The sequence below is a fragment of the Leguminivora glycinivorella genome, chromosome 12 (assembly GCF_023078275.1).
Source record: "Leguminivora glycinivorella isolate SPB_JAAS2020 chromosome 12, LegGlyc_1.1, whole genome shotgun sequence".
Taxonomy (NCBI): domain Eukaryota; kingdom Metazoa; phylum Arthropoda; class Insecta; order Lepidoptera; family Tortricidae; genus Leguminivora; species Leguminivora glycinivorella.
Window position 1 is genome coordinate 22,696,638 of NC_062982.1, and position 17,714 is coordinate 22,714,351.

Sequence of the window (17,714 nt, forward strand, 5' to 3'; positions counted from 1 at the left end):
ATCCTGAAAAATAATGATATCAAAGAATCTTAGAATAATCTGACTTTTTTATAATATGGCGAATTTTTAACACCAAACTGGGCCCGGTTACTAAATTTATAAGCAACAAAAATTCTAGCTCTTAAAAGCGTTGATAAATGGACCTAAATAATTTAACATTAAGTCTCTTTTAATTTGTCCACACATTAGGTAAATATAACTTGTATATAATATAGACGTAGTTTAGCGAAAAGGATCAAACTTCAAAATTGGCTTTAATACACAGAACAGATTGTGTACATTATCCTCCTTGCGTTATCCCGGCATTTACCACGGCTCATGGGAGCCTGAGGTCCGATTTGACAACTAATCCCAAGATTCGGCGTAGGCACTAGTTTTACGAAAGCGACTGCCATCTGACCTTCCAACCCGAAGGGTAACTAGACCTTATTGGAATTAGTCCGGTTTCCTCACGATGTGTTCCTTTACCGAAAAGCGGCAAATATCAAATGACATTTCGCACATAAGTTCCGAAAAACTCATTGGTGTGAGCCGGGGTTTGAACCCGCGACCTCCGGAACGAAAGTCGCACGCACTTATCGCTAGGCTACCAGCGTTCATACAGAACAGATTGTGTATATTAAACATTATGTGTTACCTGTTATAGTATGAAATTACGAACCAGGCAGGCAAGTACAGTCGCGTGATAAACGATATGGCATCAGGCCGTCATTTTCGCACCATTTGTAATTGCGATAGGGACGCACCGACGCGATAAAGTGAATGAGAGAACACGTATCTTCGTGAATGAAATGATCTATATACTGAAACTAGAGCAGTTTCATGTGTTCTGCCTACCTCTTTTGGGAACATAGACGTAAGTGGTTTTTTTTATTGACAACATTCAAATTTCACTGAGAATATTTGCAAGTTTGGTCCTTTTCCCTAAATTACGTTTGACCTTGAGATCTCACTAAAGATTAAATAGAGATCACATTTCGAGCAGTCGATTATTAACGTTTCAGACTCTGGTACAGTCGTCTATATTTACGAACTTATATCTAGAGAATACGCGTTATATATAAGTCGACTTGACTGTACACTGAATTATCTCTCATATTCCGTTATTGACTGAATGCAAATTTTATTTAAATACCTTTTAAGACACTTATAATATTTTGCTTACCTATACAACGAAAATAGCAAAAATATTAAGCATGAGCAGACGAATCAACGATTGGTAAACAGTTACCGTTGCCCATAGACACCTGCTACAGTTGCTACACCTCACTTTAAAGAGATGGATAGATTTTTGGGTCGCAATATGCGGGTTAAACACTTTCAACAGCTACTGATAGGGCTTAGCAAGGATGTGCGGGCAACAGTTTCCCATAGTTATCAAAAAAACAAGTTTCCTTTTAAATATCGATTCAGCCGCTCTACTATACCGTTAAATTGCGGGGTATACAGCTAGTGTGGTCGTTAGCAGGGATATACGAGCAACAGGTCCAAGCTTTTTTCGAAATCGATTCAACCGCTCTACCATACCGTTTGGTTACGGGGTTGCTCACAATCAAACAAACTCAGCGCAGTCGGATAGTGCGCAGTCTAGTTGAAGAGTGATATAACTTAACAGGAATGTGCAGGCAACAGTTATACGTAGTTGGCGAGGAGCAAACAAAACTTTAAAAATATTTAGGCGCTCTGCCATACCATTTGTTTGTGGGCTGAGCCGTACAAACTTAACGTAGTCAGTAATTCCACGAACCAAATTTTCTATCAAATACCGATTCAACCGCTCCACCACACCGTTCGGCTGCGGCGCACAGGCTAGCGGGGATGTGCGGGTAACAGCTCCACGTAGTTAGCGGGGAAGAGGCCGAACAGTCCCTGCGGCCCGACGCCCTGCCACCAGCCCGCGTCGATCTGTTCGATGTGCGTGATGATGTCGCCGGGGTCGAACGTGATTTCTGACTCGTCCGCTGTCAACAGAAAGTATAGTATAAAACTATATGTAGGCCGAATACACTTCCCAAAGATATGTATTATCAACAAATTTTAAAGACTGTGGTCTGGCATATAAATTATTTGATTGATTTATTGATTGATCTCCAAATTCCTGGTAATAGTTGACTATAAAGTATAAAAACAATAACTCGAAACAGCGCTATATTTAAATAAAACGAAAAGCCGGGTCTACACAGAACTAGGCGCGTCGCGAGGCAATGTGCACGCGAGGCAAACTTTCAGTGTGGACGTGCCTCAGCCCAGCAAACGTGTGAGCTGCCTCGTGACAATGAACATCTGTCGCGCGGGCACATTGCCTCGCCCCAACTATAAATGTACATCGTCCCAAAAAAAAATTGCGAGTTTATCTAGTGACGATTTTTGTATCACAGAATATATAATAGTACAAGTACAGAAGGCCCACTGCTCTGATGTTCACGAAATGCCGCCCTTTTAAATGCCTACAAAATTATTACAATGAAACGAGCCGCACGTGCGCGATAGGGTTGCCTATGGATTAAAACGAATTAATACTCAGATAAAATGTTATATATATTATATTCAAGTCTTGGGTACTTTCTAGGTATATATACAGTATTTATATCTTTTTATTTAAATACCAACATCGTAAGCCTTGAACTTTTCCGTGGGACGTAATCAATAGTAGATCTGTTCTGTGTAAGATTGTCATGGTATTTATTTTATTGATGATGTCTATTTAACTAAGCATTATTAGCCATTCCACACGCGGACATCGCATATGAACCTTAAAAAAACTCGCGACGTAAAGTAACAATAGAAAATGCGAACGTGCGTTCCGTGAGAACGCGCGCCACCCCTGAGTAGGCCGCGAACTCGCGGCCGCCAGCATGTACTTAGCGCGGCGATAGAATCGCGGAGTGAGCCGCCCCTGCTTGTATTTAAGTCTGCTATTGTTACAGTATACAGTTTCCTTTTGCAGTAATTTATTAAAACCCCAAACAAGTTTTAAAAAATAAACATACCCGCTTGATAGTCGTATAGAGCCCTCGCAGTAAGACCGGGGTCATCGTCCAAATCTTCGTATATCGTTCCTTCCTCCTCCAAGCCTTCTGGTGACACGTCTGCAATAAGTTACAATGTTTTATCTGTCATTAAATACCAAACAACTTGTATTTGTTATATTTACACATTTTTTAAATATTGTGACTAATCAAGGCCCATCCTTATACAGGGGGGTGTATTTTGATAGTGGGTCAGTCAGGGCAGCTACCAGACCTCGTGCTGCTACGCGAAAACGGTCTAAGAAGACCTTCCTTTGATTTTTAAATACAGGCTGCGAGTAAAAAGTAATTTTTAACTTTTTTTTTTGACGCTAATCCCATTCTTATCAATGATCAAAAGCTTGCATGGGACCAAAAAAAAATTCCGGCTAGAAACAATTTGTTGTTTTCCTATACAATTTGTATGATTTTTTTACATAATTTTTTTAATGCCAATCGATTCCATTCCTATCCCGTATTAATAGTTTTCTAGAGGTCAACGTATGGTTATGTACTAAAAAAACACAAATTGAAGAAAACTTTCCCCATACATATACTATCATATATCAGCTATATGGACTTATAAAACCTACAGTATTCTTATACATGTCGCAGTAAGATAGATAAAGCCGTTATATAGTTATAACCCTAGGAATATAATTATACGTCGTAACATAGTTAAACGAAAGCGATTAATTGCTATCTTACTAGGAATATAACTATAATACGTTACTAGTTTAGTCATATAGTTATATGACTGGATTCAGTTTAGTGAAATGATTGTAGGCAGGAGTGCGGCGGTGCGGCGGAGGTATAGTTATAACCCTAGGGATATAATTATATGCCGTAACATAGTTAAACAAAAGCGATTACCATCTTACTAGGAATATAATTATAATACGGTATTTATAAAATTGCAAACGGGACTTAATCGCGTATTAAGTCCCGTTTGCAATTTTAAATATGTGTAAAAATCGTGAAAGTTTAAATCAGTGTTTTATAATACGTATAGCGGGACGATTTGGAATAACAACACCGTCACTGACGTTAGAACAAAGTTTATTTTGTATCGAACATAGTACACAAGGTTTGGTTACTAAACAAACGAATCCAAGCTATATTAGTTACAGTTACGGCATGCTCCCGGTATTTCCCAGTTCTTGATTTCCCGGGAAATCCCGGTAATTTTATGGTGGCGAAAGAACCGGGACAAAAATTTAGGAACCGGTGCTCCCGGTTCTTTCAAAATATCCGATTTATTCATTTTTTAAATTGTATCTGCATTTGGATTTGTGCGATGGCAGTTTTAATTTAATCTGACAAGATAAACATGATATTTATCGCAAATAGTGCAATTTGCAGCACTACACTGCTACAATTATACTACTGAACTTAATCCTGTAATATAACTATATTACTTAACTAGAGACGTATTATAATTATATCCCTAGACTAAGTTTAATCCAGTGATATAATTATATAACTAAACTAGTAACGTATTATAATTATATTCCTAGTAAGATGGTAAGGAATCGCTTTCGTTTAGCTATGTTACGGCATATAATTATATCCCTAGGGTTATAACTATACCTCCGCCGCACCAGAATCCAGTCATATAACTATATGACTAAACTAGTAACGTATTATAGTTATATTTCTAGTAAGATAGCAATTAATCGCTTTCGTTTAACTATGTTACGACATATAATTATATCCCTAGGGTTATAACTATACAACGGCTTTATCTATCTTACTGCGACATACATATACCGACCGGACCGGTCTGGCCACAGAGAACCTCCTATAGAGTACCAATATGGCTAATTTTGTTCCCGGTACAAATCGCCAAAACTTGAAGCGCGAGGCTCGGGCGGGGTGATATGTTAGCGCGCTGCGATTGGTCGTTTCAAGGACGGTGGGCGGGAGCACTGTTGCATAAGGATGGGACATGCTTGTTACCGTAATTTATGTTGACCGGTTTTGGTTGAATTATTTACCAGAAATTATTGTTAGTTATTATTAATAACAATGCATACTATAAAAAGGTACATACATTTTACTTGGTATTTCATATGAAATCTTTTAAAGATAAAAGTAATGAGAGCTTTAATACTGAAATCAGACATCATGTTCGTAACATCCTTTTTTACGCACTAGTATCGTAATGTACTATTAAATACACCCTGTTTTTATTGAATTCTGCTTACTTTAAGGGAAGGTTCTTTAGATCAAATACAATTACTTTCTCTAAGAAACGAGCTTCTCAAAACTTAGGGTTATCGAGTTATTAAAAAAATAAATATGATATCATTATGTCAAGCCAACTCTGAGTTCCCTCGCACTTCCTCGAACTTCATCATCAGGCCTATCTTATGATTCTCCACCCAACTGCTCACCAAGAGGATTCTATAAAGCCAACACATCATATCATTACCTCAAGCCAACTCCGAGTTCCCTCGCACCTACTAACCAACCAACCATAAACTACCAACTACCTAAATAAAAAAAACTACAAATTCTACAAATTACTACTTACTACTTAGTACGTACTGACTACTCTAACAAACATCGGAAAATATTATATTGGTAGAAATTATTATTTTCATCTCTACTTATTGCGTAATCAAATCCGGTAAAACGTTGTTAAAACAAAACACGAGGTCACGGTAATAAACAAAATCAACATTGTCACATCACTACGATACACGTGCTTCGTAAGAAAGGAATAGCACATTGCATTTTTAATTTGTTGAAAAGGGACAGAGTATGACTGTCGCGTCAACTACTTCTAGTGGCCAGTGTAAGTTGACCTATGCTGGCTCGGAATAAATTATAAATATGACTTACCTGTGAAATGTAATTCCGTCTGTTTTTAAATTTGACTTTCTTGTGGTTTTTCCACACCATTTCACACTACAGGTGGACATTTTTAAGCATCAAAATGCCCTTTTTCAAATTTTTTTTTTGCGAAAAACACGCGCTCTTTACGGATCTGCTACTTGGTCGCAACTGAACGGGCACGGCGAGCGCCCGCGCTTATATCAGTGCAAATACTAGGAAGGCTGAAGACCGCAAGTCGTCTTATAATGGATGTCTATAGGGGTTGGTCTGTGGGTCTGGCGCAGTCGGTAGTGACCCTGCCTGTTGCGCCGCGGTCCCGGGTTCGAATCCCGATAAGGGCATTTATTTGTGTGATGAGCACAGATATTTGTTCCCGAGTCACGGATGTTTTCTATGCATATAAGTATTTATATAGGTATTAAATATATCGTTGTCTGAGTACCCACAACACAAGCCTTCTTGAGCTTACCGTGGGCCTCAGTCAATCTGTGTAAGAATGTCCTATAATATTTATTTATTTATTTATTTTTTATTTTACATATATAAGGTACTGGCGCCTAAGACAGCTCGGTTCTTTCAATTATTAATCAATTAAACATAACTCACCATCACTAGTATTAGTCCCATTAGCCTCCTTCTTATAATTAACATTCTCTATAACAGTATTCTGCCTGCTCAGCTCCGCTTTTCCATTTTCCTCCGCGATATTATTCTTGCTATACGGCGATCTCTTAATAGTACTGAACTTATTATCACTGTCATCATCGTCGTTTTCGTTAGAACTCGAATATGAAGCGTCGAACATATCGTTCTCTAGAATGTTCTGTTTGATCATAGGTTCGCTCTGTTTGAGTTCCTCTATAGGTCTGTATTCGTTTTCTTTTTTGAGTTCTGCGTAATTTATGGCACTGAAGGAGGTTGGGTTGTTTTCTGTGCTGGGACTTAGGTCGACCGTTGGGTCTATGATAGGTTCGTACTGTATTTGCGAAGGGCTTTCTAGACTCATTTTGATTTTGTCTATGTTTTTCAGTGGGGACGTTTTGGGCTCTGTGGGTTCTGTTGGGGTGATTTTGTGGGGGGTGCGGGTGGAAGGGGAGAGGGGAGGGAGGGAAGTGGGTTGTGGTTGCGTGAAGGTGTTGATGCGTTGCGCGATCACGGAGCTGCGGACCGGCTTCTCTGGTATACTGTTGGATCTGTGGAAGAATGAAAATATTATTTTACTCGCAGGATTAGGCACTGGTCCCACCGCGAGCTAGTAAGCTATGAGCTATCGGCTATAAAAACGAACAAAAGATAATCACTCCCGTGTAAATAAAAGAGACACGGCGATGTTTATAGCTACTCGCCCAGCGGTGAGCTATTTAATATCGCCGTGTCTCTTTTATTTGCACGGGAGTGCATATCTTTTGTTCGTGTTTATAGCCGATAGCTCATAGCTTACTAGCTCGCGATGGGACCAGTGCCTTAGTTTAGGAAATACGATAGACGTCGATGTAGGGAACAAATCAAATTATTTTATTAAATATTTTTGATTTTTTTTTAAGTAGTAACACTACTATATTTAAATTACTAGCTTTCGCCCGCGGCTTCGCTCGCGTTAAATTCGAAAATTGCGGAATGCTTCATACAAACTTCCACCCCCCATTTTAGGAAATTGAGGGGTTAGAAAGAGACAAAAAGTAGCCTATGTCCCTCTCCATCCTTTCAACTATCTCCACTTAAAAAATCACGTCAATTCGTCGCTCCGTTTTGCCGTGAAAAACGGACAAACAAACAGACACACACACTTTCCCATTTATAATATTAGTATGGATAAACTGAAATAGATACCATACATACACTAAAGAAAAAGCGATCAAGCCCACTGGTGGCGAAGCCGGGAATCGAACCCGGGTCTCCAGCTAACGCGGCTGACGTGTTCGAAAGCCTTCAGAGATAACATACACTAGAGAAATTTCGACGGGTACCTCGGCGGTCGGGGTGGTGTAGCGGTCGAACACGTCAGCCGCGTTAGCTGAAGACCCGGGTTCGATTCCCGGCTTCGCCACCAGTGGGCTTGATCGCTTTTTTAGTGTATGGTATCTATTTCAGTTTACGATAGACGTCTTTTTTTTTTTGTTTACAAGGATAGCACGTATTTCAGTCTTGAAAATAGGTCCGAAGTGGCCAATAAAATTATCACTTCTACATTTCCTCTAATATTTTGGGAGTACTGTTCCCAGAAGCTACCACCATTTAGACATTAACATTTGATAGACTGGCAACGGCAGTCGACTCATCTGACACATTCTTTATTGCTAATGAAGTACTTCGGAGTGAGTTGTCCTCAAAGACCTTTACAGGGGACAACTCAATCACATTTTTTGCCATACTAAATTGAACCTTATCACCGACAGAGAAAGTTGATCGTATCAGACTAGCGAAAACGGTCCACATGAGAGGGCATTGTTTGGGCTGGTGTCCCTCTCGCACGTGTGACCAGTGTTAATGAGGTTACCATAGTAGTAGTATTTTTATCTGTATATTACCTGACTTTAAGACTTCTTATTTTATTTTAGTGTTATATTCAAATTAGGGTTTCGATATATTTTAAAGAATTAGAAAATAATTATAATGTAATTATTTTAATGCCCATAAATCAAAGATTTGTATAATTAAAAAATACCTTTAATTGGGTATTAGTAGATTTAGTAGTGACTTTGAAAATTAACTGGTATCCCCAATGTATGACAGTGATGACGTCACTGAATAATGTTGACATTGTCAGTAAGTGCGAGAGGGACACCAGCCCAAACAATGACCTCTCATGTGGACACACTTTTTGACCTAACTACACAATCTAGTTTAATAATTCTAAATCTATGGTTGTCCTACTTGTCCTTTGGCCAGACTCTTGTAGAACAGGGCCCTGGTAGAGGCAATATAGGTCACAATAAGTTGTTTCATCTCATGTACCTTCTAATTTTTTTTTATGGGATAGGAGGCAAACGAGCAGACAGGTCGCCTGATGGTAAGCGATCACTGCCGCCCATGGACATCCGAAACACCAGAGGTGTTGGAGGTGCGTTGCCGGACTTTAAGATGGGATACGCTCTTTTCTTGACTCATTTTCATATGACTCCTTTCAAGTATCTATTGATGTAATATTCATGTGATTGAGTAACGTACTTGGGTGTGAGTTGTCCTTGAGCTAAATTCTGTTGGAACATGGCCCTCGCAGACGCCGTGGAGGTCCCTATAAGTTGTTTGGCCTCTTGTGACCTCTGCCTCCTGAGTGCCTCGCTCGTCGACACGCCGGTGGGACTCGTTGGGTCCGGACTTGACACTCTGCGAAAACAAAAAATATAGAAATAGCAAACAATACATCTACATGCATCAATATCATAGTGTTCAAAATTCTACATATAATTCTACCTACCTAACCATATATATTTAAAAGAAATGTTTCTCCCCCCTCGCGCCTCGCCCCGCCCGCGCGGCCCTCTAATTAGTTGTTGACACCTGACAGACTGTTATAAGACATGTGCAAAAACGGTTGTGCTTCCGTGATGGATTGTGGACCCCAGCCAATCCTGCCTGCAGTTCCTGACTCCCGGAGAGAAGGTTAGTGCATGTCTTTGACCACCTTGACAGATTTTTGTATTTCTATTTTGCCCCCTCTTGTCCGTTCATAAACACATAGTGAAGACTTTTCAAAAACTTTTTAAAGCAATAATAGTATGTATAAATTACGTATATGGTATAGTTTAGTATGTGCGATAATGCTGCACTCTGGTGGCAAACTATTGCCATAATATTCCCTACTAAATGAAAGCATTGAATGATTCACAATTAGTTTGAGTAGACTTATATTGACCGGGATATTTTAGTTTTTTTTGAGTTCCCGATGTTTCGATTCGATCGATCAATTGATTTTTTGATGGGCCTTTGCCCAGCATTGGGACACAATAACAGGCTAATGAATAGTCAGGCGATACTTACTTCTGTTCTTCAACCTTCGCTCTCCTCTGTGCAGCTAATTCTTCTTTTCTCCTGGCATCCTCTTCTGCCTTTCTTTTTTCCTAAAAACATTTACATTATTAAACACAAAATCATATAAACTAGTAAGACCTAAAACAATAACATGAAAACTAAACTAAACCTATGAATAAAATTAAACCTATAAATAAAACTAAATAACAAACTAAAATGTATAATTGGCACAATTTCAAAAGTCTATACAAATTATACATTGAAATAGATATCATACACGAAAGAAAAAACGACAAGGCCCACTGGTGGCCGAGCCGGGAATGGTTCCATTCCCGGCTCGGCCACGGGTCTTCAGCTTACGCGGCTAACGTCTTCACCACTAGACCACCCACGCTATACAAACTTTCGGAACAAGTACTGTACTGTACTACTGTAATTAGTTGTTATTATAAATATAGGACACAGGACACCTGTATCGTATATTTCTAAAAATTAAACAGAATTATGTTTTTCTTTCTTTATCAACAATGACGATCGAATGTCCCGAGTGCCGCTTGAAACAGACATGTATTTTTCCCTTTTTTGTCGTTAATTTTTGATTTCGTTGTGGTTTTAGAATTGTATAACAACTTCTAATAACACAAGTCAAATTATATTCAATTGAAAATATTTAATAAGGGGGCGCTACGAGTCCTTGTATAGATTACTCATATGAGAGATAATTTCGACCTCAGCAGCTGTGACCTGGGTGGCCGAGCGGAAATAGGCATCTGCCGCGATTGCAGGGTACGCTGGTTCGATTTCAGCCTCAGGCACTGGAGGCCTTGGATGGAATGAAAAACTTGACGATTAAAATGCCCCAACAGACAAGTTTTTCATTTTTTTAACAAGTTGTTATACATTAAAACCGAAATAAATGACACAAATGAAAGAAAAAGTGACCAAGGCCTCCTGTGCCTGAGGCTGGAATCGAACCAGCGTACCCTGCGTCTTTTCTATCAACAATTGACGATTAAAATGCCCCAACAGACAATTGTTGATAGAAAAGACGACCGGTCTGGCTGTCGGTGACCCTGCCTACTAAGCCGCGGTCCTGTGTTCGAATCCCGGTAAGGGCATTTGCACAGATATTTGTTCCCGAGTCATGGATGTTTTCTATGTATGTATATAAATAAATAAATAAATATTGGGTACACCTTACACAGATCAACTTAGCCCCAAACTAAGCAAAGCTTGTACTATGGGTGCTAAGCGACGATATACAATACTTAAATAGATAAATACATACTTATACATAGAAAACATCCATGACTCAGGAACAAATATCTGTGCTCATCACACAAATAAATGCCCTTACCGGGATTCGAACCCAGGACCGCGGCTTAGCAGGCAGGGTCACTACCGACTGAGCCAGACCGGTCGTCATATAAGTATGTATTTATCTGTTTAAGTATGTATATCGTCGCTTAGCACCCATAGTACAAGCTTTGCTTAGTTTGGGGCTAAGTTGATCTGTATAAGGTGTCCCCAATATTTATTTTATATATTTATTTTAAAAAGAAAAGCTTGTTTCTGTTCACTATAATTTTCACCCTGTATTCACACTCATTTCTCATATCTTACCTCTTCTCTCCTTTTCCTTTCTGCTTCTACCCTTTTCTTTTCCTCCTGTTCTTCTTTCAACCAAAACTGGTCTCGCTCTGACGAGTTGATCTCTTGAACTGAAACAAAACAGTTTCTTTTGTACTGAAAGCTCCAAAACAATTAGGGGAAAGGGGGCTAATTTATCTGGAAACATGGCCCCGTGTGGTGACTTCACCACCCCATATCCTTCTGTGGGTGTCTTAGGTCCACTGTGGGATTTGGGTTGAATTGTGGTGTGGGGCGTGTGGGGGATGGGCTAGCAACATATCACTGCAAATACTGGAATATCACCATTATGGTTTCTTTCTTCTCGTTCATTGTTAGTAAACTCGTCCGTCGTTAAGTGTTAGTTAAGAACTTAAGCTTGAGCAGTTTCATGTACTCTGCCTACCCCTTGTGGGAATACAGGTGTGAGTTATGTATGTGTAGATTTTTCATAATCATCACAATCATAGTCATTTATTTCTGAGAATAATGGTACAGTTTTGGTTACTAACAAATATGGTGTTAGAACAGCATAATATCGTCACTACTTTAAAAAAATCTCGTATCTCACGCAAAGTTAAAACGCAGTAAGTCTATATGCATTCCATACATACTTACTGCAATTTTCTTTTCATTGACAGACGAAGATACAAGTTTTTTTTAAAGTAGTGACGATATTCTGCCGGCATGCAACGGCATAGAAATATTTATATGAAGTTGAAGGGGAAAATAGAGTATAGTCTCACCTCACCATAAGAAATAATAAATATAACGCACCTCTACGCAAACTTTGCCTTCTATCATTAATCTCTTCAAAAACTTTAGAAGACATCACGCCGAATTGTTTGCAAAAGAAAACTCGTGCCATTTAATCTTAATTTTAATAAAAAACATTCGATTCACTATACAGTTGAAGTCGTTATGAATCCGCGGTATTTACAATTGTTTGTTATAAATGTTATAATAACCATTGTTGACATATTACATGTCGTTGTTTATTATATAACAGTAAATAACGGATATCGTTATTTTAGACGATGTTGGCACATTAAGTAAGGTAGAGGGGGGGCCATTTCGACTGGTGGATAATTTCAACTTAAGATTTTTGGGTTTTGGTTTGAAAGATCAAAAAAATTACCTATGTTTTGCGATCAGACTGTCGTAAGTTCGTAACTGTCTTGCTCCTATAGGATCCCATCAGAAAAATAAAAAATACAGATTCAATTATTACCTAGGTTAACTTTCTTATACACCGTTCCCACGGGGCCGCTGGGAGGCAATTCTCCATTTATCCCCAACTTGAAGTGAAATGCTGAGCCGGCTTTAGCCAGATTGTCCAGGATCAGTCGCCCTTCAAGATCATCTTCAGTGAAAGAGAAACCAAATGATTCATATGGTTCGCTTTTTTGTTTTGATACTCTTTTTGCCCAGTTAGTCCTTTTTAGGATTAGTCCGGACTAATCCTAAGAAGATTTTTGATTTGAAAGATCAAATGACAATCCGTAATGCAGAATTTTTGCGATCAGTCCGCCCTAAGTTACTTGCTCGTGTTACCTAGATTAACTTTCTGATACACCATTCCTAGATGCAGCTTTGATAAAAAAAAAAATGTTATGCGATCACAATACTGTGTCTTCCTCCTGTAGAGCCTCTTTAGACAGCTAATGACCTAACCACAAAATTAAAATTTTGAAAAAACCCCCAACCGCGACATAGTGGACCGATTTTCATGTAACATGGCAAGAACACTCCCGACTAACTCAGCTTTCAGACAAAAAAAAAACTAAATCTAAATCGGTTCATCCGTTCGGGAGCTATGATGCCACAGACAAACACACACACAGACAGACAGACAGACACGTCAAACTTATAACACCCCGCCGTTTTTGCGTCGGGGGTTAAAAAATACTGTTTCAAATATTACCTGGATTAACTTTCTTGTACACCGTTCCCACAGGGCCGCTGGGAGGCAATTCCTCATTCCGGCCTGACTTGAAGTTAAAAGCTGAGCCGGCCTTAGCCAACTTCTCCAGGATCAGTCTTTCTTCGAGGTCATCCTCTGTGCGAGCGTGCATGGTCAGGTGGAAACCGGTGAATAGGGAGGCCACATGCTTGATGTGGTTGGCACAGGTACCTTTGCGGACCGTTGGGGCGCCTTCACCCTGGAATGTGGGAAATTTGAGTGGTTTTGGATTAGACATGTCATGTAGAGAAGTGGTTCATTATGTGTCAGGTCGAAACTTCAGAGGGCCATCTGTACTGAAAAACGTCGTACGATACACGTGCGAAAAGGGAATTCGTAGCTCGTGTCGATTTAAAACATTTAATGTACTAGTAACAGTTTGAGACTTATGTGAGTGTGCACGGGAAAACGTCCCACTTTGTCGATTGCTATAAAGCCGCTTTGTCAATTTATTCATACAAAGATACAAGTAAATCTCGCCTTAATGGTAACCGACAAAGTGGAATGTTTTACTAAACACACTCACATATCATGTTTTGAATATGTCATATATATTAACAGATTCATAAAACAAAAATAAACCCATGAAGGGAGAAACAATAATTAGAGCAATTTTTTAATCTTATTAAATTGATTCATTCACTTATCCACTCTCTTCGGAAGCACTGGTGGTCTAGCGGTAAGAAAGTGCGACTTTCGATCCGGGGGTCGCGGGTTCGAACCCGGCTCGTACCAATGAGTTTTTCTGAACCTATGTGCGAAACGTCATTTTGATATCTGCTAGTCGCTTTTCGGTGAAGGAAAACATCGCGAGGAAACCGGACTAATTCCAATAAGGCCTAGTTACCCTTCAGGTTGGAAGGTCAGATAGCAGGCGCTTTCGTAAAAACTAGCCAAATCTTGGGATTAGTTGTCAAAGCGGACCCCAGGTTCCCATGAGCCATGGCAAATGCCGAAATAATGCAAGGAGGATGATTTAATTTTGCACTCTCATGGGCATTATAAGTAATCTACAAATTTAATTTACTTTACTTGACTTAATTTTTATTAAGCAGAAACGTCTGCTAACGATTCTAAACATTTTTATATGCTAGACGTCACCCCAAGACGTGTGTACAAAAGGAAAGGCATGGAGAGATTTGCGAAGTCCGGCGTGGCTTCCGTAGCTCAATTGGTAAGAGCATTGCACGGATTGCAAAAAGGATGCGGGTTCAAGTCCCGCCGGAAGCGTAAATTTTTCCATTTTTTCCTTTAATATAAAAATGTTCTATAGACTTGTAAAGTAGGCATTCAAACATACTTTTTAGTCACCATTAGAGAAAACAATCTTATCTCTTATCACTCACCTGCCAGTTGATAAGCACATATTTAGATATGGTGCTGTCCGGGACGTCTAACTTTAGGAATGCATATTGTATTTTGCCGCTGTTGAATTCGTCAATCAGCTCTATTAGGCCTCCATCTCCTTTGCTTACGAACTTTAGGTCGCTGGATAAGCCATCGTAGCCGAAGAGAGCCCTGGAAAATAAAATAATTTTAATTTATTTTATTCATGTTTTTTTTAGGTAATTACAAACAAAAAATCTCAAATTAATTTACATAGTATTCATGGATTAAATCGCGTATAGTGAATTTACAATTCATCCCGACGTTTCGGACACTTTACAGCATTCATGGTCAACGGGTGACTCAGGAAAAATTACAATGTGCAAAAGCTACCCACATACAAGAAATATTAACAAACCATGACCACAAATAATATAATATATATTTAATTTTAATATACCATATAACAACTATGTACCTAAATCAATTGTGACGTGTAATATGTAACAATATTATAAATAAATGAGTATGAGTATGAGTATAAATTTTTAATGGGAGGGATAGTGTGTGAACCTCCCTTCGCTCCCCTATCCGATAGTTTTATGAGTAACTATCATTACACAGTATTGTTAAACCAATAAGTTTTGTCTCAAACATATAAAGTAACAAATCACTACACTTTATAAGTAGAGGACCGCTGTGTCTTTCAGTGTGTCTGATTATTTATGATTAAGGAACAGTGGGCAAATCTTGACTGGGGGGCAATTGTAACTGATCCATTTTTTCCATTATTACACTATGATGTTGAGTTCTAAATGTACTAATGGACTGAAACGATGGCTTATTGAGGACACTTTCTACAGCTTTAAGGAGTTCATAGAGTACCAAATAAGTACCTAAGCTTAGAATAAGTATGTAAAATATTTTAATGTTATGAACATACACCGGTTTCGCGGGGGCAAATCTGTACTGAGGTTTAATAGTGCGAGGACACATTAAACTAATTTTATTATTTGATATCGATAAAAATGTCGTACAACCGTTGTGTAATTTCAAGAATTTGAATGAAGAAGAAAACTACATACACAAAAATAAACTTTTTGAGGAATTAACTTTCTTTAATATTTAATATAATTTTCATAATATATCTACAATCAAAATTTTTCTACATTTTCCACATTTTCGTGACATATGAATTTTACATTTCTTGCAAAAGTAAGTTGTACCTTTATCATCTATATCTGAATGGTCAGGTTTCCAGGAAGATGAATGATCTTTTTTCTTGCGTGGCATTTTTAGCCGCCTTAAGAAACAAAAAGGTAGTTTTTATTGATCGGAATGCAAAATAATATTGTTGTAGGTACTAGATGAATTATTCAATGATTCAATGGTTGTCAAAAGTGACTCGACACAGTCAATGTCAGATATCGGTTGTTTATAGTTGCGATAAGTATAAATGAAAGAGGTTTGCACATAGTTAAACGTATTCAAACTTAGCCATTAGTTTAGTTATGATACTGATGGTTAAAAATTTATTTTTATGGATGTCGATAAACTAAGTCGATATTTAATGAATCACTAGCACTGGTAACATTTTTGCCCCCGCGAAACCGGTGTTTGGTTATGAATATCAATTGAGTTGTGAAGTGGTTATTTTTTTTAAGGAATGATTTTTGCTTTAATTCTATGTTAATCCTTTACTCCCCATGCAAAGCCAGGGCCGGTCACTAGTGTTAAAGTATATATTTACAGCCCCACCTTGCAGAAAAAGGCTTCTATAAGAGTTAACTGATAAATATAGCACTATCAGATGTTTTAAATGTCCATATTATCTAAATCACTGAAAAAGCATAATATTGATGAAGGTTCATTCTTAACATTGGTTTTGTTTTGTTACTTTTGTTGATACATCATCTAGATAAGATCCCCGTATTATGAATACATTATCAATCTACCATCTGACAAGTTGTATCATATTACATGATCTTTTCATTTTCATTTTCTTTATTGGGGAAAAAAATAGGAATAGAAGAATACAGACATAGGAAGGTCATACAGATAAGAAGATATTGAAATACACAATAATAGGTACAACCTACATCCTGAGACAATTCCCACTAAGATTAGACAATTCCCACTAAGATTAGACAATTCCCACTAAGATTGATCTTCTGAGCAATGTTCCATATTCACAGCTCACTTGGGGGTATAATAAGTAGGTTAAATTATAACTATAAATATACTGCATATATGGTTGATTTAATAAAGGAAAATCCTCGATTTTCCTTCCTGGCACAAGGAAAATGATTACAGAGTAGTCTGATATGGTTAAAGTAATGATTCTAACATAAAATCCTAATCTGATAGAAACTACATTGTTATAACTGGAAAGCTGAAATAAAATGCACCTAAGTTAGTGATCTAGGACATGCATTTTACATCAATTTCTAAGTAAAGCGTGTTTAATCATGACTACCGCATAATAATGCGTGTTTTCATTACACGTAGTGAAAGGAGTGTACGTACTAGAAACATCTCCTTGTTTAGATTCAATGCAATTGTTGATACCATTGTTACAGCTAATATAGGCGCGTCGCAGACACAACTAATTGATTCATTTAATGAATGCAGACAAGCTCGCGTTTATTAAATCGGCAAGTAGGTCGCTGTTTCGTAAAACTATAACTTGTTAATACGCACCAATCAGTATCAGTTTTCTCGTCTAATACATCTTTCCAGGCGGCAACTAACGCATCCTTGTATTTATTCAAGTTAATAGCCATTTTACATTCTTTGCATTAAGGAACTGAACACTAAAAAGCAAAATATCTGCGAAATCGTTAAAGCCGACGAACGGGCGGCCTGACTCACAACAATTTCGACCGACAACAGCCATAGACTAGATAGACGGATGATGATTTGACGACAGCTATAATATATATTGCCATACGTAAATATTACATATTGTATCTTTT

The 17,714-nt window shown here is 38.2% G+C and overlaps 1 protein-coding gene across 1 annotated transcript; it reads right to left on the minus strand.

Moving 5' to 3' along the window:
• Window positions 1-472: 472 nt before the first annotated feature.
• Window positions 473-17,625, minus strand: LOC125232083 (drebrin-like protein). The gene is made up of 9 exons (XM_048137699.1): window positions 17,440-17,625; window positions 14,760-14,931; window positions 13,375-13,612; window positions 11,445-11,542; window positions 9,831-9,910; window positions 9,018-9,176; window positions 6,456-7,042; window positions 2,991-3,089; window positions 473-1,961 (listed from the first exon to the last, which is right to left on the minus strand). Exons 1-9 carry the CDS (start codon window positions 17,520-17,522, stop codon window positions 1,810-1,812), a joined length of 1,668 nt encoding a protein of 555 aa, XP_047993656.1. The 5' UTR covers window positions 17,523-17,625; the 3' UTR covers window positions 473-1,809.
• Window positions 17,626-17,714: the final 89 nt, after the last annotated feature.